At 38.6% G+C, this 26,286-nt stretch overlaps 9 protein-coding genes and 1 pseudogene across 10 annotated transcripts; 4 read left to right on the top strand and 6 right to left on the bottom strand.

The window, feature by feature from the left end:
- Positions 1-1,460: 1,460 nt before the first annotated feature.
- On the top strand, positions 1,461-4,022 carry GCK72_016825 (uncharacterized protein; the record flags this gene model as incomplete). The annotated part of the gene is made up of 8 exons (XM_053731717.1): positions 1,461-1,594; positions 1,638-1,714; positions 1,760-1,977; positions 2,940-3,100; positions 3,167-3,313; positions 3,358-3,431; positions 3,486-3,703; positions 3,798-4,022. The coding sequence occupies 8 exons, from the start codon at positions 1,461-1,463 to the stop codon at positions 4,020-4,022; spliced, it is 1,254 nt and encodes a 417-aa protein (XP_053580630.1).
- A 1,135-nt stretch (positions 4,023-5,157) lies between these two features.
- GCK72_016826 (uncharacterized protein) lies at positions 5,158-5,653 on the top strand (the record flags this gene model as incomplete). Its single annotated transcript, XM_053731718.1, has 3 exons — positions 5,158-5,196; positions 5,253-5,413; positions 5,461-5,653. 3 exons carry the CDS (start codon positions 5,158-5,160, stop codon positions 5,651-5,653), a joined length of 393 nt encoding a protein of 130 aa, XP_053580631.1.
- A 240-nt stretch (positions 5,654-5,893) lies between these two features.
- On the top strand, positions 5,894-6,504 carry GCK72_016827 (uncharacterized protein; the record flags this gene model as incomplete). The annotated part of the gene is made up of 3 exons (XM_053731719.1): positions 5,894-5,954; positions 6,005-6,225; positions 6,271-6,504. The coding sequence occupies 3 exons, from the start codon at positions 5,894-5,896 to the stop codon at positions 6,502-6,504; spliced, it is 516 nt and encodes a 171-aa protein (XP_053580632.1).
- Positions 6,505-10,863: 4,359 nt separating this feature from the next.
- Positions 10,864-11,458, top strand: GCK72_016828 (uncharacterized protein; the record flags this gene model as incomplete). Its single annotated transcript, XM_053731720.1, has 2 exons — positions 10,864-11,293; positions 11,337-11,458. 2 exons carry the CDS (start codon positions 10,864-10,866, stop codon positions 11,456-11,458), a joined length of 552 nt encoding a protein of 183 aa, XP_053580633.1.
- Positions 11,459-11,961: 503 nt separating this feature from the next.
- GCK72_016829 lies at positions 11,962-13,682 on the bottom strand (annotated as a pseudogene). Its single transcript has 5 exons — positions 13,509-13,682; positions 13,259-13,425; positions 13,074-13,211; positions 12,144-12,580; positions 11,962-12,092 (listed from the first exon to the last, which is right to left on the bottom strand). Coding segments are annotated over exons 1-5 (1,047 nt in total).
- Positions 13,683-14,230: 548 nt separating this feature from the next.
- Positions 14,231-15,144, bottom strand: GCK72_016830 (uncharacterized protein; the record flags this gene model as incomplete). Its single annotated transcript, XM_053731721.1, has 4 exons — positions 14,231-14,331; positions 14,377-14,554; positions 14,846-15,044; positions 15,089-15,144. 4 exons carry the CDS (start codon positions 15,142-15,144, stop codon positions 14,231-14,233), a joined length of 534 nt encoding a protein of 177 aa, XP_053580634.1.
- A 1,045-nt stretch (positions 15,145-16,189) lies between these two features.
- Positions 16,190-17,097, bottom strand: GCK72_016831 (uncharacterized protein; the record flags this gene model as incomplete). The annotated part of the gene is made up of 4 exons (XM_053731722.1): positions 16,190-16,212; positions 16,261-16,438; positions 16,761-16,964; positions 17,011-17,097. The coding sequence occupies 4 exons, from the start codon at positions 17,095-17,097 to the stop codon at positions 16,190-16,192; spliced, it is 492 nt and encodes a 163-aa protein (XP_053580635.1).
- Positions 17,098-17,526: 429 nt separating this feature from the next.
- Positions 17,527-18,961, bottom strand: GCK72_016832 (uncharacterized protein; the record flags this gene model as incomplete). Its single annotated transcript, XM_053731723.1, has 4 exons — positions 17,527-17,695; positions 17,747-17,907; positions 17,959-18,177; positions 18,797-18,961. 4 exons carry the CDS (start codon positions 18,959-18,961, stop codon positions 17,527-17,529), a joined length of 714 nt encoding a protein of 237 aa, XP_053580636.1.
- Positions 18,962-19,185: 224 nt separating this feature from the next.
- GCK72_016833 (uncharacterized protein) lies at positions 19,186-21,715 on the bottom strand (the record flags this gene model as incomplete). The annotated part of the gene is made up of 6 exons (XM_003094402.2): positions 19,186-19,259; positions 19,313-19,490; positions 20,206-20,397; positions 20,452-20,518; positions 20,567-20,704; positions 21,330-21,715. 6 exons carry the CDS (start codon positions 21,713-21,715, stop codon positions 19,186-19,188), a joined length of 1,035 nt encoding a protein of 344 aa, XP_003094450.2.
- A 2,046-nt stretch (positions 21,716-23,761) lies between these two features.
- GCK72_016834 (uncharacterized protein) lies at positions 23,762-25,597 on the bottom strand (the record flags this gene model as incomplete). Its single annotated transcript, XM_003094377.2, has 4 exons — positions 23,762-23,841; positions 23,891-24,260; positions 24,991-25,057; positions 25,104-25,597. The coding sequence occupies 4 exons, from the start codon at positions 25,595-25,597 to the stop codon at positions 23,762-23,764; spliced, it is 1,011 nt and encodes a 336-aa protein (XP_003094425.2).
- Between the last annotated feature and the right edge of the window lie 689 nt (positions 25,598-26,286).

Genomic DNA, 26,286 nt, shown 5'->3' on the forward strand with positions numbered 1-26,286 from the left:
CAAACTCATGCGCTGATTACTGTCAATCGGTTTTGTGCGGTGTTTTTGCCGATGGTGTATAGCAACTTGTTCAAGTAAGTAAGATGATTAAGTTTTCTGACGCGGGCGAGAGACGCGACGCTTTACAATGACATTTTACAATGCGTTGCGGCTCAAGCCTGCGTCGCCGTTCGACCAAGCGTAACGGGTTGCCCATGCGTAGGGGTTTGAGGCGCGACAGGTTCTACCACGCATTGCAGCCGGACAGTAGGTTGCTGCTCCTTCATTCAAATAACCATCTTCTTTCAAATGTGTAAGTCACCCTTCTCCTTCCGTCTTAAATTCCCACTCTTATTCCAGTACCGTGTCGACTCTCCTACAACGATCAATTAATCGGCTTATACATCACGGATCTTCCAATTTGTCGGGATTATTCTTGGGAAACTTAAAAATATCTGTACTTTTAATGTGGTAGTGGACACGATAACTATCTGGAAAGTGAGAATAATACATAGTGCAAGAGGGAGGACAACGTTTCAGAAGAAGGAGATTGACTTTTTGAAACAGGTAACTAGAATGCAAGTGCGCTCTAGTGTAACATGAAACTTTTTAGTCATTCGGTCAAGCCCTCTACCTATTCATCTGTATCCCCGCGTACTACATTATCCCCTTTTTCACATTTAGTAAAATCGTGTTATTTATGATTGGAATGTTCTTCTGGGCGACTATCCATATGTTTGATGGAGTTCTCACTCTTATATTTAATATGGAAGTAAGGAAGTCTGGGAATATCTGGGAATTACTCGGTTTTACAAATTAGAGTTTTGCCTATGTTGTTATGATATAATTTTAAGAAATTCACACACTTAAAGAAATAACTGTTTTTTACACCGAAATCCCATCCTTTGATGCCAGGGACAGTTTCTACAAAACTATTCATGAAAAAGTATATAAAAATTTTTTCAACCAGGTAAAACATATAATAACACAAACCCGCAAATTAAATTTCCAGTTAAACCATAAAGTAACGTTGTGTCTATGCTGTTATGACATAATTTTAATAAATTCACACACTTCAAAATTTTTTTTCAATTACGCGGTTTCCATTTTCTGTTGTTTTGTTCTCATTTCTCCTTCCCAGCCGAGTCATTTCTCTGAAAAAAATTGAAAGAATGCTACTTTCTCAATGGTTAGGTTTGACTCTTTTTCCGGTGAGTTCTCTTTGGTTACTGTAGCTACCGTATCCCCTCGAAACTTTGTAGGTCTCCGTTATCGGCACTGTCTGTAATGGTTTGATAGGTTTCGTTATATTGAAAAACGGCTCCTCGAATCACTCTTTCTCAATACTTACCGGAAACCAGGCGATCTTAGATGGCCTGTTCTCCATTACTTATTTGATTTACGTAACTCCACTAATGGTTTTGTAAGTCAGTTTTGAGTTGAAGATGTTAGTTTTAAAGATTTTCAGTGATATAACATTTATGAAAGACAATTCTCAACATAATGGATTTTTACTATCATTATTTCATAATGCAGCTGCACAAAATCAGGTATTGATAACAATTAATCGATTTTGTGCGGTGTTTTGGCCTCTGATCTACAAGAAATTGTGCAGGTGAGTTGACTTGACTCCACCAAGCTCAAGAGCAAAATTTCAGTAACAAATACACTATCATCGTGATCCTTATATCATTTATCATTGTGCTTGCTCAGATGATAACATTCTTCCAAATCTGTATGTACTCTGTCCCTTCCGTCTCAATTCATTCCACACTTTCAGTACCCTGCCGCATATACTACAACGAACAGATACTCGGCTATTCCTACACGGAGCTCCCACTTTGTGAGTATTACTCGTATCTGGATATAGGAAAACAAATGGGAATATGTGTATTTAATTTGGTAGTTGACACAATTACTATCTGGAAAGTGAGAAGGATAAGGAGTGCGCAAGGTGTGACAAAGATTCAAAAGAAGGAGATTGACTTTTTGAAACAGGTATTCCCGTTGAGCGGAATGAGGTTTGGAATTGGCGGAAGGCGGAATTCTGCTCAACCCGCTCAACCCTCCCAGTAAACGCGCTCTAATCTACCTAAATATTTCAGACATTTGGTCAGGCACTGTATCTAATCATATTAATGTCTGCATTTAACATTGTCCCGTTTATCACATCCAATGGAATCCCTTTATTCGTACTAGGCATGTTCTCCTGGGCAACTATACATATGTTTCCCGGTGTGCTAACCATATATTTCAATACGGAAGTTCGGAAATTGCTAGTGAAAAACCATTGTGGCACCATCGTTGAACATGGTTTGGTGGTTCCAGTTGGCGGGAAATCAAGTAACAGAGGCAACTAATTATGAAAAAAAAAACTTTGTTTTTCTTCCCCCATTCTTGTTACTAATCAGACACCTTCTTATTTTTTTCTTTTTCCAACTAAAACTTGAAAAGTCAAAAACCGAAAAATAACTTCCTGTCTATAATATTTCAAATCTCGAGGCATGCATTTCATACAGTATATGAGTCTCACTTTGATTCCGGTAAGTTTTCCCGGTTAAAGCTGAAGTTGAGAAGATACTGAATCTATTTTCGAATTTTGCATTATGGTTTAACGGGTATTTATTTAATGAACGGGTATTTTAAGAATAGACATGTGCTTTTTTTCATTTCTTTGATTTTTTCTCCGTTTTCCCGTTTATTTTTCTTTTCTATCGGTTTACACATGTAGTATATGCGATTTTTACACAGTGTCTAAATGGACCAAACTTCCATAGAAGGAAAAAAATTAAAGAAGTAAAAACTGCTGAAAAACTAAGTAATAAACAACTGTTAATTATCAGTTTTAGATTGCACCCGTCAATCCTTAATACACCCGTTCAACCATAAAGTACCAAAAATTTAAAAACAGATTCCGAATCCTCTCGACTTCACCTTTCTAGCCAGGTAACTTGCTTCAGGTCATAATCTTCGGCGTCACCTGTAATGGCCTAGTTATCCTTGCCATCCTTACCAACCGAACCCTCAATCACTCATTTGTAATTCTCACTGGAAACCAGGCGGTATTCAATGGGATCTTTGGGATGGTCTATGTAGTTTATATAATCCCGATGATGGTGTTGTAAGTTCAACCTGAAATTTATATTTATATCAAAGGAAATTGCTTTTAATATTGAGATAATTTCAGTGACTCCAAAATCATGATGGATAATTCCCACCATGCTGGTTTTCTGGTGCTAATGTGTTATGACGTAGCGGTTCAAGCACATTTCTTGGCAACTGTTAACCGATTTTGTGCGGTATTTATGCCAGTGGTTTATTGGAATTTGTTTAGGTGAATAAAAGCGCTCTAGTGATAAAACGACCATTTTTTAGCAGCAGACTGACCAAACTAGTAGTCTTCACATCCTTCCTTATCTCCTTTACCATTCTCACTATATTCTTTCAGTTTTGTAAGTTCCGCCCCCTTTCTTACTATCCAAAATCAAACACCTTTTCTTTTTCAGTACCCTGTCGCTGCTACTACAATGAGGAAATCTTCAGCTTCACCTACAATGATTATCCAATATGTTGGGATTATGTGACCGTAGATGTAGTGAAAATTTGTGGGGTGTGTATTTTTAATGTGATAGTTGACACAATTACTATTTGGAAAGTGAGAAGGATAAAGAGTGCGCAAGGGACCACAAAGATTCAGAAGAAGGAGATTGACTTTTTGAAACAGGTACATTATAGTAACCCGGAATGGTAACCATGGTTGAAAAGCTGGGAGATTCCGAATCAAACCTTCTCAGCACCACCCATACTTACATTTTCAGTCCTTCGGCCAAGCCCTATTCCTCGTAATTAGCATCCCTGCTTTCTACATCGTCCCATTGTTCACCACTACTCCTTTAGCCAATTTCATCATGAGGACCTTATTTTGGGTATCCATTCATGCTGTCGATGGAGCAATAACCCTGTATTTCAATGTGGAAATTAGGAAGTCGCTAGCTAAACAGTTCAAGTTTAATAAGGGAGTATCGGGACCAATTCAGTGCTGATGGTTCCTGGGAAGACTATTACGAGGACTATTTGCTATAAAAGTTATAATAATTTATTTTTGAAATAAACGTTCTAAGATGAATCAATTTTAATTTCCTCTTATATTTCTTAACCCTGGATGTTTTTGATGTTATTGAAGCATCTTGAAAAGTCTGTCTAGCTAAAAAACAATCAGAAGAAAAGGTTCCGGTACATCAGTAATTGGAACTTTTCGGTTCGATGCGTGTGAAACTAAAAACAGCAGACATGGCGGGGTAAATAAGAGGTATGACGCCTTCGAAGTAGTTTGTGTTACATGCTTTTTCTTTGTCTTAAAGGAGGACTGAAGCCATATTTTTATGGCAGATTCCGATACTAGAAAATTCTAAAAAACTTTTATTATTGACGCATATGCTGAAAATCGTTCTAAACGCCGCTGATTCCCTGACTCAAAAGAAAGTTTGGTGGAAGATTTTCTCCCGTCAATTCCTCGTTTTCTTACTTTTTCCAACATTTGAACCGAAAAAAAATTGTAAAAACTTCAAAATTTTGTTGGAAAAAGCAATGAAACAAGGACTCGAGCAAAAATCGTGTCCGAGAGGACTACACGGCGGGAATCGTATCGTTAGAGTTGTTTAAAGCAGATGCGTCAATAATAAAAGTTTTATAGAAGTTTCAGGAGTATCGGAATCTGTAATAAAAATATGAAATCAATCCTACTTTAAGTGTATTTAGACACTGGGTTTTTTTTCCGTCAGATCTTGTGAAGGTTTAATCTTTTTTTGTTACACATAGTTTTTATTTCCATAACCTAAAACTTGTATAATGGGCCTATTCTGGAGGTAGCAAACGCATCACCATTTCTATCATGCATAAATTAATGTATTTGGTTGAATTAAAATAACTTTGTATTACAACTTTTATCGAAACTTCTGTCACTTTCTAGTTCAAAATTACTAGCAGAATCCACTTCCTCTCTTCCTCAGTAGCAGGTCAAATGAATTAATCATCGAAATTGTAATGCTCACACGAGTTTTGTTTTCACTCAACCTGAACTCTATTCACCTAGAGTTCTCATGTTTTAGGCATCTGGCTTTCATAACACGAACTCATTTTCTCGCTTTTACACTTTAACAATATCACGTCGGAAAATCAATGGAACCAGATCAATCATGGGGTATTTATATAATTCCGGTGAGTTTCATATATCTACATTTTTTGGATTATAACTAGTTGAATTCATTTTCAAGCTGTCACTATTGGGAGTTATCTGTAATTGGCTGATCGTTTTTGCAATCTGTTACAACAAATCTTCAAGACACTCGTTCTCCCTGCTCACCGCTACTCAAGCAGCTGCCAACGGACTCTTTTCAGTACTATACCTGCTTTACGTCTGTCCGATGATAGTTTTGTAAGGAGACGTGTTCTCTGAAAGAGTGATAATGAATGTTCTTTTAGTGACTTGCAAGTTTTGAGAGACAATTCTCATCATGTGGGATACGTATTGCTCATTTGCTATGACGTGAATATTCACATCCATGTGCTTTCGACTGTCAATCGGTTTTGTGCTGTATTCCTGCCAATTATGTACAACAATGTTTTCAAGTATGCTAGAAGTTGTGAAGCGGAATTCAATTATCGTCTTGTTTAAATGAAAATGATACAAAATGTTTGCGGGGCGTATGATTTTGAATTGAATTTTAAGCACCGTTTTCAAAACAGAGCAGAAAAAACCGGTATGCACATTCGGCGCAATTTAAGTACAAGCTAAAGGAGACGGATCTCCTGTTTTAGGGGCGGGGCATGTCTTGGCTCACTCCCACTTTGCATAGGTAAACTCTCTAATGAACAGAATGTCAGGTGATCTTATTACAGCTTGAAATTCACTAAAATGTTGATCTACGTCTCCATATTCCTATCAATGTCGGTAATGACTGTAGTTTGTTTAATTCGTGAGTTTCCTCATTTCCAAAAAAATAAACGATATAAAACTCTTTTTCAGTTTCATGCCACAATACTTTTAATGAGAAATATATGGTGTTCGTGAACAACGGCATTGATATCTGCAAGAAGTTCACCATATACGGAACCGTATGGAAAATTTATTTAATGTGCATTTTGAAAGTGATATTTGACACGATTACAATATCAAAAGTGAGAAAGATAAGAAGTCGTCAAGGAGAAGCAAAGTTTCAAAAGAAGGAGATTGATTTCTTGAAGCAGGTACAGTGTACCCATCAAATAACTGGAAAGACTATATGGTTTCAGTCACTCGGCCAAGCAATCTACCTCGTAATTGCTATAGCTTGTCAATACATAGTCCCAAAGTTGACTACAAACAGCGTGGCTATGTTCATCTTTATCTCTTTGAATTGGCCTATGATTCATATAGTGGATGGTGTTCTCACACTCTATTTCAACGGAGAAATCAGAAAGTGTTTAACGATGAATCGAAAAATTGCGGTGCCCGGAAGTAATTCTGTAAATGTAGTTGTCAAATGATTGGAAGATCACTTGATTTATAGGAAATTATCATATAAAAAACTCTATAAGAGGGGCACTTCAAATAGAGAGTGCACCTTTTGTCGACAAATTCGCCCGACCTCGATACCCAACTATCCCTTAAATTTGTTTGATTTCATTAGTTTTTTATCCCAAATTCATCAAACTTTTGTTCGATTTAAAAACGGAGAAAATCAGAAAATCCATAGCACACTACGTTTTTAACAAAAAAAATGCTGAAATAGTATAGTGAGAGAACAGTTCGGAGTAAGTTAATGATGATATTAGAGAAATCACTGGAGGGCAACTTTATTAGAGAGGCATCTCAATTAGAGGGTTCTCCACTATTAGAGGGCACTTCAAATTGAGGGGCACCTCAAATACAGTTTTTACGATATGTTTCATATGATAATTTCCGATATGAACTTATTAGAATAATATATATAATGCTAATTACTACCTATATGGAAGTCTGTATTGTGGTATCGTTTTCAACTATGTAATAAATTTGTTTTAAACGAAAGTTTTCATCTTATTCGTCGCTATTTATTCTTCCTCGCCGAGTGTTCGACCTAATTGTTGCTCCATCCGCACCGTTATTGGGACGGTTTCTCGGTTGACTCCGTGGGGAAGCTAGCAAAACAACAGAATTGATGTGGATATTTCAGTCACCACCATAGGACCTTCTACTGACAACCTTTCGTGCGAAAACATTCCTTTATGATCCAATGAATTTTTCTATAATACGCAGACGAAGACTGTGCTCTATAAGGTTTATTATAGGACTTAATCATGAATGTAACGGTTATTTGGGTGCAACGGTACTTCGATAGCTGAATCACATTTCAAATTACATGAGGGTGCATCAGGAACCAATTCTGTGGTGATGGATCGTGGAGTGACGAGGAATATTTGAATGGTTATGTTCATTCTTGTCTCTTTGTATTCGATGTTGATGATGATCTCATTCTCTATTTTGACAGGGAAATCAGAAAGTCTTTAACGATAAAGCAAAAAATTGCGGTGCTTGGAATTAATTCTATAAATGTTTAGAGGAAGCAAATTATTATGTATACTGATCTATAGAATGTACAGGAAGCGCCAAAGCACAAAAAATACAGACACTTATTTTTTGTTCATTAATTTCCTGTTGCCGAAGACGTACCACCTACTGAGCACTTGCTCTCATTTTATACATACATCAGTGCCCAGCGACCATCATGGAGCCCGTATCTCAAAAACTGTTCTCCTCCAACGCGGTGGCCATTTCTCAAATCATTGCTCAAATCGGATTTCGCTCCGCAACTATTTTTTGTGGAATTCTAATTCTTTTGGCGGTTTTTTTTCTTTTCGTAGACGTCGTTGTTTTGGCTCTGTTCCAAAATCGGAGGCCCATAAAAAAATCGGAGGCCCATGGCAGAATCGGAGGCCCGTAAAAAAATCGGAGGCCCATGGCAGGATCGGAGGCCTATAAAAAAATAAGAGGCCCGTAGCAGAATCGGAGGCCCATGGCAGAATCGGAGGCCCATGGTAGATAGAGAATGTCATCGTTTATAAATGATGAAAAACTTCCTTATAAGCATCTGAAGTAGTGCAGAAGTCTGAAAACCATGTTGTAACTACATGATGCGCAAAGCTGATTTTTTTTCATTCATTGCTAATTATAACAGACCTTTTTTAACACATTTATTTACCCGAAGAAAGTGACATATTTATGTGAATAATTGTTAAAGGAAAAAAATGGGAAGCAACTATCCGCCTTTGCCAGTTTGTACTTTGGGTGCCTTGGGCATCTTTGGAAGTTTTGGAGGTTTCGGAGTTGTAGGGGATTTGAAACCCGAAGAGGATGTTACGTTTTCTTTGTCGTTGTGGGGCGACCTGTTGTAACATGTCCTGATCTTGTGGGCGGGTTAGTGGGGCTATGAATTATGGAATTCTTAGTAGTAGTAGTGAGTTTACTTTGTGGTTTTTTAGTTGTATAACTAGGAGTTTTAGTAGGTTTAACTCTCGTAGTTTTAGTCAAAGTTGAAGAAGAGAAGGGGGTAGTAGAAGACATTTTAGATGTTCTGCGTCCACCTCGTTTGATTGTAGTTGTTTGGGAAGGTGTCGTGGCTGTTGGTGTAACTTTTGACGTTGCAGTGGATGACAGAGGGACAGTAAATGTAGACGGAGTGGCCGTAGTGGTGGGAGATGTGCCGGCAGATGGAACCGTGGATTTTCTCGGGCCACGTCGTCTAGCTGTTGTTTGAGAAGATGGACTAAAAGTTGTGGCTGTAAAAGCTGTAGATGAAACAGTGGATGTAGATATAAACGACAATCGAGTTGTGATAGAAGGTGTAGATGTTGTCGGAGAGAGTAAGTTTGATGTAGATAGTGTAGTCGCAGATGTTGGCGGAAGAGAGAATGTGGAAGAAGACAACGATGGAGTCGTAGAAAAGGTATACTGAGCTCACCTTGGACGATTCTCTTTCGATCATCCCAAAAACCCACTTTGTCTTTCTTCTCAACATGCGGCCCCTGTGATGTTTTGCTCGATAGAGACATGTTTCGTCAATTTCAACTATTTTCTCTTGAACATGATTTCGGTTACATTTTTCCTTTTTTTACTCACCCGGTCCTCCTAATTTCATATTGGGACTTGCTTATTTCTTTTCATGTAAATAATTAAATATATATGTTATTGATTAAATAAATGTGTTAAAAAAGGTCTGTTATAATTAGCAATGAATGAAAAAAAAAATCAGCTTTGGGCATCATGTAGTTACAACATGGTTTTCAGACTTCTGCACTACTTCAGATGCTTATAAGGAAGTTTTTCATCATTTATAAACGATGACATTCTCTATCTACCATGGGCCTCCGATTCTGCCATGGGCCTCCGATTCTGCTACGGGCCTCTTATTTTTTTATGGGCCTCCGATTCTGCCATGGGCCTCCGATTTTTTTACGGGCCTCCGATTCTGCCATGGGCCTCCGATTTTTTTATGGGCCTCCGATTTTGGAACAGAGCCGTTGTTTTTGCCATAATTCTACAAATAAACACCGGTATAATTTCCGTTTCAGAGAGTGGAAACTCACTAGTTTTTAATTTCCGGTTCACTATACAACTGTTATTGTGTTTTTTTTATATTGATAGCTACATATCACTTTCCCATTTCTCAATTTACATCATGGACGTCACTACTCCTAAATTCTTTACCAACTGGGAGACCATTTCCCAACTTGTTGCTCAGATCGGCTTCTGCTCCACCTCTATTTTTTGTGGGATCCTAATTCTTTTGACGGTTTTCGGTGTGCAACGGAATTTCGGAAGCTATAAATATCTATTGGTATTGTTCCCAGCGGTTGGGATAGTTTTTGCAATTGTTGAAGTGTTACTGTGCCCGGTACGAAATGTATTCTAGTAGGCTGTAGGTCTATGCAGTAAATCTACACCAAGTGATACGGTATATCTAGTGACAACTGAGTATCTAAGTTTCCAGAACGTCCACTCCTACAACGCCAGCTATCTATTATACAGTACCCACCGTCCATTTGGTATGACTATAAAATCAGTCACCATATTCATTGCATTCTACTGCTCCATCTACGCCTCCACAATCTGCATGTTATCCGTTCAATTTGTATACAGATACTGGGCGGTTTTTGAGTAACATCTTGAAATTATGAAGTTTTGATAAAGCCGTTGTTTTCAGTGAAACCAAGTTACGATTTTTCAAGGGTTGGCGGTTTTTCATATGCATTGGGTACTCTGTGATAGTTGGTGCACAGTGGGGAGTGTCGATATATAATTTTAATGAAGCGGATGATTACACGGAGAAGTACGATTAGCAAAGTTTCCGACACTTTCTGGATAGTCTTACTGTAACTGGATGGACTTTTGAAATAGTGAACTACGGTAGTATAACTACCGTAGTTGTAAATCGACACCAAAACACTGTGTAATTATGTATGTCAATGTTGTAAAGTGAGCTGAGACGTACCTCGCTTCAAACTGAGTTTTATGAGCTAAAAAATATGCCAAAATGTAGATCTCGGCGAGGTATATGTCCATGGCCTACTATGGGCAAAATGGCAAGCAGTCAAAATTGTTTTTTAAAAACTATTCTAGTCCGGCCTCCGGTAGTAAGTCACAAGCTTGCTGAGACTTATATTTTGGTGTATTTTTCAGCTTGTAACATTGAGTTTGAATGTAGTTACGGCAAAAACTCTAATGTGCACTCACGCAGTTACCGTAATCCTACCGTATACATGGTTATCCTACTTATCCTACGTATTTGAAAAGCTTGAGTCATCAAATTTCAGAATCTGTTATCCATTTTCCGCTGGGACCCACACAACCCCTTTTTCAGATCAGAAATGCTCTCCCGCTATTCTCTCAACATCACTGAAATCTCCCGACTCCCTCTCGTATTCTACGCGGCCGATGGATCTATCAGATGGTTCAACAATTGTAGTATACTCGATATGACAGTTTTTATGGCTGTCCAGTACACAATAATCATTTATTGTGCAGTGGTGATGTATCAACAAATGGAGGAGAAACTTCAAATTCTATCCGCCTCGCTTAGAAATTTGCACAGACAATTCTACAAGACATTGGTTGTTCAGATAATCACACCGTCCGTCTTCCTGTTTGCACCAGTAGCTATCATTATCAATATTCCAATGTTCGATCTGGAAATAAGTGTCCCAACTGGAGCATTTGTCTGTGGTTTCACATTGTACCCAGCAATGGATGCAATCATTGTCATGTATATAGTAAAGGACTATCGGAAGGCTGTGAGGAGTGAGTGGCAGGTAGGGTATTGGTTCATATAATGCTGTTTCAGTAATGCTAAAAAAGTTGCTGGATATGTTGTATCGAGTGTTGGATTTGAATGATTATCGATTGAATGTTTCAACCACTGCGACTGCGGGGAAAGAGGGTGGAGCTAACAATGGAATTGTTTAATAATGATTATACTTAAAAATGTGAAAAGAATGAATGGTTTTCTACAGTATAACTAAGTATGACTGCAATAGTTATTTCACAATCGGGACGTTTTGCAACCAGTATTACTATTCAGTATTACTTACGTTCAATTATAATTTAGAAGTTTCCCAGTTGTTGGTTCCGAAACAGGGCGGAATTCCGCGTTCCGCCTTCCGCCTTCTTCCATTTCAAAAATCGCATTCCGCTCAACTCTGGCTGCAATGCGTGCTCTGGAACCGCAAACCCGCCATGACCGCGACACATGGTCAAACCGCGACGCATGGTCGAACCGCGACGCATGGTCGAACCGCGTCGCGTGGTCGAGCCGCAGAGAATTCCGCCTTCCGCCATTTCAAAAATCGCTCAACTTTGGTTATATGTGAGATTTGGAAACGTCTTGATTTCAGCATTTTGTTAGTCACAAAACGACACATTCACATTTTAAACATTTATTGTATTTATTTGAATAAAATAGAATTACTTCATGACCAAACAGAACCATTATTATTCATCACTCCCATCTCCCTCGTATTCGTAGTTTGCGTTGCATCCACAGGAAGTTCATTCAATTTGAATATCCGATAAAGACCGTCAAGAAAGCTTTTTAGAATTTCTGAAAAATTTTTTTTTTTTGAAAAAACAGAAGATATTTTCTTCACCATACTTTTCGCAGCTTTCCGATAGTCTGTTACAATGTACATGACTATAATAGCGTCCATCGCTGGATATAAAGTGAAAGCACATAGAAACATGCCAGTTGGAATACTGACTTTCAGATCAAAAAGTGGAAGATAAATGATAAAAACCACTGGAGCAAACAGGCAAAGAGTTGGTGTGAAGATTTGAAGAATCAGAGTTTTATAGAATTGCTTGTGCAGGTTTCTCAAGGATATTGACAACATTTTCAGTTTTTCCTCCATTTTCTGATACATTATTACTGCACAATAAATGACTATTGTATACTGGACAATCATGAAAACTGTCATATCGATTGTACTACAATTGTTGAACCATCGGATAGAACCATCGGCGTTGTAAGAGACAAGGGAGAGTCGCGCGATTTCACTAATGTTGAGATTGTAGCGGGCGAACATTTCGGATCTGAAAAAGGGGATTGTGTGAGTCCCAGGAAAAAAATTGATGACAGATTCTGAATCTTGATGACTTCAGCTTTTCAAAAATGTAGGATGAGTTGGATTACTGTAACTGGGTAAGAGCACTTCAGAGTTGAGTGGAACCCGAAAAACGCGGAAAACGAAAAACGGGATTCCGTTCCACACTGATGCACATCGCTAAAAACTTTAACACGATTAGCGCTTTGTGGTTCAATCAGACACCTTGAGGCTTACAGTTAGTGTTCAATGGGTTCAGCCATTTACAGTAAGACTGTGGTAAACTCAGACCCCAACTCAACCAACGTTCTTATTCCAGAATGTATTAGCACGGTACAAGTCCTACCACCGCGCTCTACCAAAACCAAAGAAAGTTGCGTGCGTAACTGAGATACTCGGAGGAAAATAAACATTTCTCAAGGGGATTTCGGTGGAACGCAGTTGTGAGAACCTGTGCTGAGATAATAGGCTCAGGAATTTACCACCTTATATACTGCTCCTTGTAATCATCCATCGCATTGAAATAATACATCGACAATCCCCACTGTGCACCAACTATCGTCGAGTACCCAATGCATATAAAAAACCGCCAACCTTTGAAGAACCGCAACTTGGTTTCGCTGAAATCAACGGCTTCATCAATACTTCAAAAATTTCAAGATGTTACTCAAAAACAGCCCAGTATCTGTATACAAATTGAACGGATAACATGCAGATTGTGGAGGCGTAGATGGAGGTGTAGAATGACATGAATATAGTGACTGATGGGATTGTGATACCAAATGGGCGGCGGGTACTGTAGAAGAAGTAGCCGGCGTTGTAGGAGTGGACGTTCTAAAGGTTTGTTAGGTGGACCCCACTATGATCAGTCTTACCGGATACAGTAACAACTCCACTGTCGCAAAAACAATACCAACCGCCGGGAACAATACCAATAGGTACTTGTAGCTTCCGAAATTCCGTTTTATCCCGAAAACCGTCAAAAAAATTAGGATCCCACAAAAAATAGTGGTGGAGCAGAAGCCGATTTGAGCAACAAGTTGGGCAATGGTCACCCAGTTGGTGAAGGATTTAGGAGTAGAGGGGTCCATGATGAGTAGTGGAAAATGGAGAAGCTAGTGGCTTGGGCTATAAAACAACACGACTACAGTATCGAAGTTGTATAGTGAACCGGAAATTATATACGTCGTCTCGAACGGAAATTACCCCCGCTGTGTTTCTCGGAATTATGGCAAAAACAACGGTGTCTATGTACAGAAGGGTAACTAGACCTGAGAGGGAGAGACGCAGAGAAGTCAGACAGTCTGGCTTCTCTATGTCTCCCCTTCCTCCACCGCGGACGCAATTTTCGTACCTGTCTTTAAAGACACGTTTGGCTCTGAAATAAAGTGAGAGACGCAGAGAAGCGAGACGCTCTAACTGGCTGCGCCCTCTCTCCCTCTCGCCATAAAAGGTATCTTTTTTTTAAGACGCTTATCTCGTTGCATCGCTATCAAAAAAGTGTCAACTTCAAAAATGAAGATCTAGGCTTGATCTACAAAACTAATATGATTTTGGCCAAAGTATTTTGGAACATCTTGGCTGAAATTGGTAAAAAGTTGAAATTTATTTATTTCACAGTAATCACAAGAGAAAATTCTCAAATTATAGCCAAGGCATTTGTGACAGTTGCTGGTGGATTTCTCGGTGTGTCTCCTCCAAGGAATTCAATGCAATCCTTGGCGAAACTTTGTAAAAAACCTGAAATTCTTATTACTTCTCAAAGACATAAACGACAATTCGCACGTTTATAAGCGTTCTTGTACTCTGTGACGACTCTCAGCACAATCAAAGTGTCGACCATCGGATAGGCACTAAATCCCAAGGCAACAACTCCAGAGTGAAAACTTAGTTTGAAGTCGAAAAATGGGGAAACCAAGACAACAAATCCGGGGAGTTGGAAGAAGATGGTGGGCGCGGCGACCTATAAAACATAGTAAATGCGCTTCAGCGCGAAAATCGAACCTGGAGAATCAACGCATTGAAAAACTGATGCTGCAGTCTCTCATGTTCAGATGACGTGGCGGTAAGTTTTCCTTGGGTTCTTCGATACATGATAATTCCAGAAACCAGCATAATAGAATACTGAAAAACTAGTATAGCAGAGACACAGCCGATGCAGACTAAACTATTCCAGCGGATTGTTTTGAGGGGGCCTTCACCGTTCTTAAAGTTTTTGGAAACAAAATAATGAAACTTTTTTAAAAGTACTTACATATGCCAACACCGCCAAATGCGGCACAGTTTTTATCTCTACTCCATAGTTTTGAAGTACTTCATTTCTCATGTAGCTCAACGTGGTTTCATCAGGGAAAGTGAGAGTGGATGCCAGGGACCACAAAATCCCGCCCAGAAATGTGTAGAATAGCCAGAGGATGTACTTCCATCCATCGAAATATTTGGTCCAGGACGGTCTGGGAAAAGATTCAGAAGGACCGGATGGGCGGAGGAGTCTCACTTAGAAATCACACAAGCTCTGTATAGAAATTGAACAGCGAGGAAGGCAAGGATCATCGAGTAGAAAGCGGAGTAGATTACTGGAAGATTTTGGCGAATTTACGTTCGCTGTGTAGATCAAATCTAACTCTACATTTTTGTAGTTGAAAACTTTTCGATAGCTATTCACGCTTTTGAGATATGTGCCTTTAAAGATATGCAACAAGGAGGAGGCGCAGAGAAACGAGAGTGTCTACTTTCTCTGTGTCTCTCTTCTTGTCTCTCTTCTTGTCTCTCCGCAAAGCTTCGGGAAAATCTTTGTATCTCAAAAACGTGAGTAGCTATAAAAAAATTTCCAACTACAAAGTTGTACGCCCTGGCTTTGACCTACACAACTCAATTTTAATTTTGACAGAAAAATTTGATTTGGCAGATTTACAAGCTTTCAGAAGAGAGACGCAGAGAAGATAGACACTCTCGCTTTTCTGCGTATCAACTGCGGTCACCTGTGTTTCAAGGCGTATATCTCAAAAGCGTGAAGAGCTATCGAAAAGTTTTCAACTACAAAAATATAGCCCTGGTTTTGATCTATACATCCAGAATAAAACAGTCACAGTACACAATCCCTATATTTTTCACTTACAAAGTCCGAACTCGGCTACTCGCTTAGAATTTCTGAATGTGCTGCCCAACGTAAAATAAATGACGCAACCATTGTAAGAATGGAATAACGGTCTCACCAAAATATCCAACGTGGAAAACGCAATGCCAATTAACGCAAAAATGACTATCATCTTTCGATAAGTGCCCACAATTTGTTTAGTATGAAAAAGGGTCAAGTGGATCAAAGATGTGTTAAGGAACACCGTGACAACATAGAACAGTCTAGAGAAAAAGTTATCAGAGAGAGATGGTAACTCGATACCCATTTTTTTATCTGAATGAGATGATATTTGTTATTTTTTCAGTGTGGTCTTGTAGACCAAGAGGAAATTATTGTATCCTGTTGTTGTATAGTTAGAAGATTTCTGTATTACTTTATCATAAATAGCAAAATAATTACGTTCCTGTTCTTCCCAACGTCCTGCTAACAGTTGTGGAGGGAGCTACAGTTGTTGGCATATTAGGGCAACTTTTTCAGGAATCCTGAAACAATATTTTAAAGAGATAAGAATACCAATGAGAGATTCTTACGTTTATACACATTCCGGTATTCTGTGATCACTTTGAGAATAATCAGAAAATCGACAAATGGGTATGTGCAATATCCGTAGATTATGATGGAGCCACGAAAACTGAACTTGAGGTCAAGGAATGGAATGGTGAGGATGATGAAAGAGGGGAGTTGGATGAAGATGGTGGGGGCGGCGACCTGTAATTGTTGAATGACATAGAAAACACAAGTTGTTGAAATTGCTAAGAGTTGTTGAAGAGAACACAAGTTGTGGAAACACACGCACAACTGCAACTTGTAACACAATCACAAAACTTCAGTCCACAGCCACGAGGCACACTGCCAGAACAACACAATTCCAAAAACAAATCACATGTTAAAACACAAGTCGATGAAACTAACGAAACCACAACCACAGCCGAAATAAGGTACACAACCACACAACCACGCGTTTCCAAAAACACACAACTTGTTGAAAGACACAAGTTTTTAATGAAATAACACACACAAACACACAAACCTGATAAACCAGCTCCACAAAAACCTGTTTCTGCAACATTTCGTGTGTACTGGACTCCGAGCATCTTGATTTCCTTTGAATCTTCCGGTAGACCAATATCCCACTAATCAGCATAACCATGTACTGAAAACTTAGCAATGATGAGACCGCTAAGATGCAAGCGACACTGTTCCAGCGCAGTGTTTTCGACTCCCCTTCTCCGTTCTGAAATGGATTTTTTATTCATTCGATAAGAAAAGCACAATCTTACATAAGCAAGAACTACATAATTAGCCACATCCTTGATTTGGACTCCATATTTCGAAAGTATTTCATCCTTCAAATAGGCGTCAGTCATCTCATCCGGATACTTAAAGAAACGTTGAGGGGCCACGCGGAACCACAAATTATTGAGTACAAATTACAAAAAATGTAGTTCCAACCGTTGATATATTTTACGTAGTTTGGACTGGAATTTTTCTTTCTTCTATTTGCATTGTGTAACGGAATCTCTTCCTCTCTTCTTTTGAAGTGTCTATATTTAAAGGCCCATATCTCGGTAGGATGAAGAGGTAGCAAAAAGTTGTTAACTGAGGAAATGTGTTAAATGTCCTGTAGATCATTTTTGTAGTTGACAACGTTTTGATAAATCTTCACGCTATCAAGATATGCCTCTTTAAATATAGACACCTCAATGGAAGAGAGGAAGAGGGCGCAGACAACTAGCTTTTCTGCGTCTCTTTCCAGATGCGTATACATGAGTATGTTTATTTACATTACAATACAATCAAGAATCCAGATCAATGAAAATATGTCGGACATCCGGTAAGTGCTCTCTGATAAATGCTGCCGTATGCATATCTGCAGCAGGCACATTTTCATTCTCTGTAAACTTGACTTCCGATGAAATATTGATATGGTGAGTGATTTCTGTTATCGATTTGGTGGTGAGCTTTCTGGAAAATGGAAATGCAATTTTTAGTTTGAAAACATCCAAAAATCCCAACCTATTTTTGGCGGCAATAATTGTGTCTGGACCGAGAATTATCGATTGAAGATTTGGAAAAAGTTCATCAAACATTTTGATATGACACGGCGGGATTAGGCAGCCACGGATATCAAGTTCCACTACATTTCTTAGAAATGTGGATGCCGGTTCGCCAGTGGCCTAGAAAACCGTTTTATTTTTTGATCTACCCTACAGTACTCCTCCACTCACCATCTCAATACACGTGACTAATCCCTTAATGCTGACATTTCTCAAACGACGTAAACTCAATTTCCGCAAATTTCCCGATTTGATTAGGTTGAATGCAGCGAAGATCTCGTTTTGTATTCCTGCCAAAGAAGTGAGATTCCAGTCGGAGAGGTGTGGGAACCATGTGAAGAGTTGCGCGATTTCGAAGGTTTTTTGCGTTCTCCAGTAGGATTCGATTTCCTGGAATTTGTATTGGTTGTGTAGATTAGAACGTGATCTTCATTTTTGTAGTTAACAACTTTTTGATAGCTACCCACACTTTTGAGATACGTGGTTTCAAAGATAGGAGTTTCTACCGTCAAGAGAAAGAGGGAGGGAGGGGGAGACGCAGAGAAGCGAGAGTGTCTGTCTTCTCTGCGTCTCCCTATTTTCCTCTATCACTATAGTAGTTCAATAAAAATGATGGAAACATGAAGTTAGAAGCCCAAAATTTGACATTTTTCAGTGAAAATTTACCAACTTTGAAAGCTTTTTCCGGCACCATTTTTTGCACCAGAAATTCAATTTTACATTCATTGTGTAGATCAAATCCAGATCTTCATTTTTGTAGTTGACAACTTTTTCATAGCTACTCACGCTTTTGAGATATGACTGCTTGAAGCGGCGGCGGCGGTGACAAGGGAGAGAGAGCGCAGACAACGAGACGCTCTAGCTGTCTGCGCTCTCTCCTTCTCCCAAGGCTATGTTTGAAGGCGCATATCTTAAAAACGTAAATAGCTATCAAAAAACTTCCAACTACAAAAACGTAGAGCTAGATTTGATCTACACAATGAATATAATTCCAAATTCCCAAACTCACATCATGTGCATATCTACAAACTGCTCTAAGCAGCGCGTGCTCCTCAATCGACATCTTCTCAATCATCGTCCGCATCACAGTCGGCGGTAACACCTTCCGCAAATCCACAAAATCCTCTCCAAACGGTTGATTTCTCTTCGTTTTCTGCTTTTTTAGCTTTCTCATTCCTTCTGACTCACTTCTTTTTCGTTTCTGAATCCTTATGGGTTCTAGGGATGGGCGGCTTAGAGATAACGAACCAATTGCATTGTATTCGTTGAGAATTTTTGTGCAAGTAGACTAGAAATGGATTTTTTTTTGGTTACTGGGGTAAAAATAATAAAGTTTTTATTGGGGAACAAAAAAATTAAGTTTCCCACGTTTAATTGGGGGGCGGGTTACGGTAATAATTAATGAATACTGATATCCGAGGAGATACGTTTCTTGTTGACATCTGGTGCAGAAGGTCGGCGCAGGACTTTTTCTGAAAATTATTGAAAAATCCTTTTTTCAAATTTTTGAGTATACTGTACTAACTCTTAAAAATATTACTGTACTCTGAGACTATCATCATGAAAGCGACGGTTTCTATCGGAGGGTACAAGCTGAATACGGCGTAGATAAAGCCGGTTTGAAATGTGAATTCAATGTTGAAAAATGGGGAGAAAAGGACGGGGAGAGCTGGGAGATGGAAGAGGAGTGTGGGCAGGGTGATCTGGAAAAAACACACAATTTTGGAGAGGAACACACTGTAAACACAAGCTTGTGGCTAAAAACACAACTTGTGGATAGTCAAAAACACAACTTGTGGCAAAAAACACAACTTGTCGGCAAAAACACAACTTGTGGAAAAGTCAAAAACACAACTTGTGGAAAAACTAAAAACACAACTTGTGGATTTTCAAAAACACGACTTGTGGATAGTCAAAAACACAACTTGTGGATAGTTGAAAACACAACTTGTGGATAGTCAGAAACACAACTTGTGGCTAAAAACACAACTTGTGGAAAGTCAAAAACACAACTTGTGGACAAAAACACAACTCGTGGATAGTCAAAAACACAACTTGTGGATAGTCAGAAACACAACTTGTGGATAGTCAAAAACACAACTTGTGGAAAAGCCAAAAACACAACTTGTGGAAAAGCCAAAAACACAACTTGTGGCTAAAAACACAACTTGTGGAAAGTCAAAAACACAACTTGTGGATAGTCAGAAACACAACTTGTGGACAAAAACACAACTCGTGGATAGTCAAAAACACAACTTGTGGATAGTCAGAAACACAACTTGTGGATAGTCAAAAACACAACTTGTGGATAGTCAAAAACACAACTTGTGGATAGTCAAAAACACAACTTGTGGATAGTCAGAAACACTTGTTGTAACACAACCACAACTTGCTGCAACACACACACATCTGCCCTACCTGCACCACCAATGCCTTGAAAAACTGTTGCTGCAACTTTCGATTCGGCAACGAGAAATTCTTTAATTCCTTCTTCATTTTCATTTGCATTTGTACCCCGCAATAGATAATCACAGCGTATTGAGCACTCAGAATTATCATGGCACCAAACAGAAACACCAAATTAAACCATCTCACAGAGCCGTCGGCGTTCTGAAAATTTCAGATTTTTGGGTGAGATTTTTCGATTTTCCGAAGGGGACTTACATAAGCGATCACAATGAATCTCGCTGTTTTTTCAATATCCAAATTGTAGACACGGCGGAGCTCTTTTCTGAAAAACTGTCTGTGAAAACAAATTAAAGAAAAACCATGGGCTTACTCCATATAATCGTCGGAAAACGGTTCCGCCTGAGCACAATAATGGGTCATCGCACCGAACAGAACACAGAAAATTAGAGGGTAGATGATCCAGATGATGAAATTGAATCCGGTGAAGGTGGATAAGAGGGTTCGGCGGCTGAATAAAGGAGAATGGAATTAGGAAACACAAGCGTGTGTTTTTATATCAACAACTTGTGTTTTCCTTTGAAATACGTGTGATTTTCTTATCCACAAGTTGTGTTTTTGACAATCTACAAGTTGTGTTTTTTACCACAAGTGGTGTTTTTGTTAAAATCGTGTGTTTTTTGCCTATCCACAAGTTGTGTTTTGGCAATCCACAAGTTGTGTTTTTTACCACCAGTTGTAATACCGTGTGGCTGTGATAACATTGTGTGGAAACCTTGTGGTTTCTTACAATTTGCGCTTTTTGTTTCAAATCGTGTGTTTTTCTTCAAAATTGTGTTTTTTTCTTCAAAATCATGGGTTTTTGCAGAAATCGTGTTTCTTTTCAAAATTGTGTGTGTATGTGTTTGTGTGTACCGGGTGGTAGCACCATAAGGGATATTTCTAAAAACTTGTGGTTTTGTCAAAATAATGTGTTTTTTGGTCCACAAGTTGTTATACCGTGTGGTTGTCCGTTACTCTCACATTTTGGATTTTTTTAAAGTATGTTTTATGCTCTCGACTATTAACTAGATGGGTATTTGTAAAAATCGGTTATTATTGTGGTTGTGTGCCTTGTGGTTGTGCTCTAAACTCACTTCATCAACGTGGCAAATCGAAACACAAATTGCACCGCCACCATGCACATAATAGCAGCGTAAGCCCCACTATACGCCTCAATAAAAAACCTCAACAAGGCCTGCGACGCGCCTAAATAGTCATTCAAACTGAAATATATAAATCCGCCATTATAATTGTGAAGATACGGATGAGCCAACACTTCCAGACATGAAAATGAGATACAAACCAGGGAGAATAGGATAATAAGGTACTTATAAGCACCGGTTATCCTCTCAGTGTGGAATGCGGTCAGGTAGATCAGAATGATGTTGAATAAACAGGTGCAAACGAATCCGACACGAGAGAATATTTCAGCGATGAACGGGAGGATGGTGGTTGTGGAATTCAAATTCATTGTGACCATTCTGTAATTTTTTTTTACTTGTTGTGTTGGTGTGTCCTGGCTAAAACCAAAAACAATGATTAAATCTAGAAAATTGCTAGCTAAAAAAGCGGCTGAGGAGGCGTGTATCCAATGATTGTTGATCTGATTTTGTGATTTGATTGGATTGAAAGTGAATGAAATGATGTTTGTCGGAAAGTGGTCGAGAGTTTTCAGACTAGAGAGTATTGGATTGTTGAACTCGTGGCTCTTGGTGGCTGAGGAATTGATGAGCCAGGATTCTAGAAATTTGGGCGGTAGAAGCTGGGGATTCTGAATCTGTTTTCAGATTTTGAAAAGGATCGAAATAAGGCGAGATACAATGGTTTGAAATGTGAAAAGTCCTGTAAATCGGCTCGAATCATAGGAGAAGTGGAGGTTCTGGATTTGGTATCAATGGTATCAATGGAAAACTGAAGATGTGAGGATTCTGAATCTGTTTTCAGATTTCGAAACGGATCAAAACAAGGCGAGATACCAGGGTCTGAAGTCTGAAAAGCCCTGTAAATCGGCTCGAATCTGTGCTCTCAAGATATTTACGAAAAGGAGAAGTGGAGGTTCTGGATTTGGTATGAATGGTATGAATGGAAAGCTGAAGATGTGAGAATTCTGAATCTGTTTTCAGATTTCGAAACGCATCAAAACAAGGCGAGATACCAGGGTTTGAAGTCTGAAAAGCCCTGTAAATCGGCTCGAATCTGTGCTCTCAAGATATTTACGAAAAGGAGAAGTGGAGGTTCTGGATTTGGTATGAATGGTATGAATGGAAAGCTGAAGATGTGAGAATTCTGAATCTGTTTTCGAAGTTCGTCTAGAGTCGAAATGAGCAAAGTTACATGCGTTCAAAGTTTACATGTTTTCAAGGATACACCAAAGGTTTTCTTACAAAATCAGCATACCAAAAAAATGGAAGACGTGAGGATTCTAAATCTGGTTACAAAATTTTCTAAGCTCCAAAATGAGCTGACATACAAGTATTTGTATTAAAAAGAAGAATTTTTCAGAATAAAAGTCTTGTAACTCGGCTCAAATCTGCCCTATCAAAAATCTAACAACAGATTCTGAATCCTCACGTCTTCAGCTTTCTTGGTCTAATTTTTAAATTTCTTATAAAAAAACAAGAGACTAGGTTAATACTGGGAAAAGTCATGTACCTTGGCTCAAAACAATCGTATTCAAAATCTGAATTCAGATTCAGAATCCTCACGACCTCAGCTTCCCAGCCGGACTAAATATTAACGCATAAAACAAAATGTAATGCAAAAAACTCCAGCATGAAACACATTTACTCAAAAAATCTAATTTATAAAGTATAAAGTCAGGTGCTTTCTATTACTCGGTGCAGCCGTACCCCTTGATCCGATTCAATTATTATTTTGTTTAAACTGCTGTTAGAACTGCTGTCAGAACTGCCAAATAGCAACAAAAAAGCAACGGAACTGGGATTCAGTGGGGGCGACAATCAAGCAATCTATTATAAGAACCAAGTGGGTTTGTTAGGGATATTCAGTTTTTCAAACATTAATAGAATAGAATGTCTGTAGATGAACTTCCGGGTACAAAATATTCTTTTTTTTTCTTGATGAAGAAAAAAAATTAGGAGCTATTCAAAAACTTTATTGGCAGCACTATTCATAACAAAAAATATACAAAACCTAGACAAAAAAATAACCGATTTTCAAAGTTTTGTAACTTTTTGGCAAATTAACCCACAATTTTCAAATTGATATCATTGTGTAGACCACATCTAGATCTTCATTTATTCACGCTTTCGAGATAGGAACTTGCAAACCAAGGAGATAATACGGCGAGAGAGGGACAGAGTGGTGTGAGATGGGAGACTCAGAAAGCTAGAGTGTCTGCCTTCTCTGGGTCTCCCCCCACTCTCTCTTTCTACTGCTAAGGCGCGTATCTCAAAACCTTGCAACGCTATCAAAAAATTGTCAACTACAAACATGTAGGACTATTTTTGATCTACAAAATTAATATAAATTTGAAATGAATAAGTGTTATCAGAAACCATTAAAGTTAGGTGATATAAGTTGAATAAACTTGAGATGTCTGCCTAGATCCTTTGCCCGATTTGAAAGTGAGATACCCACAGAGTTCTGAAAATCCATTTTTCCCTAATTATTCCTAAAACTAAAGGGTTCTTACCACAAATAACCACTTTATACTCCGAAACGATCATCATAAACGCGATACTATCAATCGGTGGGTACAAGTTCAGAAGTACATATATCATTCCAGTCCGGATACTCAATTCGGTGTCCAATAGGGGTCCCAACAAGATCGGCGCAGCTGGAACCACAAAAAGAAGTGTTGGAGCAAGGGTTTGAGCCACTAGAGCCGTGAAGAATTGTTTCTGGAGTCGGCGGTTGGGCACGGAAAAGTTTCGCAGCTCTTTTTTCATCGTGAGATGCATGCGGAGCCCGCAGAAAATGATAATGAGATATTGGGAGCCCATGACAGATATAGAGGTGAGAAGGTAGCAGATATTACGCCATCTGAAATGGCCGTGGGCGTCCTGGAAAAGTACAGTCTGGGGTGACGGTGACGCTTTTTTTGTTGTAGTGAAAAACGAGTCTAGTTTAAATGTAACATCAGTCTTTTAAATTTCCTAAATTTGTACCCAGACACGTTTAATTAGCAGGTGCTGAGATTTCGGTTGTCTAAAAGTTCAAAAGTTTTTTTTCAACTTTTTTATAACTTTTTACAATGTTAGACTAGTAATTAAAATACATGTTCTGATTCATTTTATGAAAAAGGGCAAATTAAAAAAAAATTTGTCACGGAAAGTACACTTCCTGGATGGCTTTCAGAGAAAAGAATCATCAGTTTTTCGAAAAATTGAGATTTTTAAAAATTATCTTTTGACAGTCTGTAACTTTGACAGGTTTTGCACCAATTTTGAAATTTCACCTGGATTGCATAGACCAAATCAAGCTTTTCATTTTTGTAGTTGACAACTTTTTGATAGCTATTCACGCCTTTGAGATATGCGCCTTCAAAGATTGGACCGTGAAGGAAGAGACGCAGAGAAGTCAGACACTCTAGCTTCTCTGCGTCTCTTCCCGCCTCGCGTCTTAGGTACTTATGTTTAAAGACGTGTATCTCGAAAACGTGAATAGCTATCAAAAAGTTGTCAACAACAAAAATGAAGATCTAGATGTGGTCTACACATTGGTATAAATTTGAAAATTTTGGGTTAGTAATTCGTAAAGTTACGAGGTTTAGAAAATCTGGCCAAAACTCACATAAGTAACAATAGCGAAACGCGGCAAGTCCTTGATCGCCATCCCATATTTTTCTAGAATCTCGTCTCTGGAAAACTCTGTTCAGATTTTTCAATTCAATTTTTACAACCCACCTCAAATACTCATCCGAATACTCATCCACCACTCCAAAACAATAAAGCGGTCCTCCAAACGCCGCACCAGCCAACAAAGGGTATACCATCCAAACTATAACTCCTTTTCCCTTAAACTTCCGGATAGCCACAGGCTTGAACAATGTGATATATCGATATATAAATTGAACAACTATAAATGCGAGTATAACCAGGTAGAAGCTACCGTAAGCCACAATAGCAAATCGCAAAAACTCTTGTGAAGCATCATACGAATTACTCAAACTAAAATACAAGAATCCCTTGTTGTAGTTATGAGCGAAGGGTCTCGCCACGATTTCCCAACCGGAAAATACGATACCCATGGAGGCGAATACCACGACCATGTACTTGTAGGTACTGTAGATTCGTTTGATGTGCAGGACAGTGAGGAATATAAGGAAAGTGTTGACAATGAATGCAGCACCGAACCCACATTTGGTGAACATGTAGGAGATCTCGTGGAGCTCGGGCATTTTCAGCAATTTTCAGAATTTGAGGGATTGGGGGAGATGATACAAAACTTTGAGAATTTCAAATGAAAAATATATACCAGAAACCTGAGAAGGAAGGAAAGAGTTGTCAACAAATTTGGGTTATAACAATCCAATTTCCCCCGCTATTATCCAAGCATTCAATTAGAGATAATTGCAGACTAGACGTGATTCAGAATAAAAATTGAGCTCTTTTGCTCTTTTTTCTGAAACTAAGAAAGTAAAAAGGACTAATGTATGAAAATAGAGAATCAGAAACATATTTTCCACCTGATTTGTCTCTTTGTTGCAGTTATACATATAAAATGTCAACTTTTCAGAAAAAATGAGGGAATATTAGCATTAGAGGAAGTGGAAACAGGAAACAGGAAAGGAAATAGAAAATTGGTTAGGTTTCGAATAGGAAATAGACTCAGAAAAAAAAGTACTACAAATTTTTCCACAGATTGTTCTGACTTCAATTTTTGTCCTGTTGTCTCAAATTTATGTTTATTGTGTAGATCAAGTTTAGTTCTTCATATTTGTAATTGACAACTATTTAATAGCTCTTTACGCTTTCGAGATACGCGCCTTGAAAAATAAACGAAAAAAGGAGAGACGCAGACAGCTAGAGTGTCTCGCTTCTCTGCGTCTCGCCATCCACCCCATTTTCAGGTTCAAACTATAAACAC

The sequence above is a fragment of the Caenorhabditis remanei genome, chromosome V, assembly GCF_010183535.1.
Source record: "Caenorhabditis remanei strain PX506 chromosome V, whole genome shotgun sequence".
In the NCBI taxonomy this organism is placed as follows: Eukaryota; Metazoa; Nematoda; class Chromadorea; order Rhabditida; family Rhabditidae; genus Caenorhabditis; species Caenorhabditis remanei.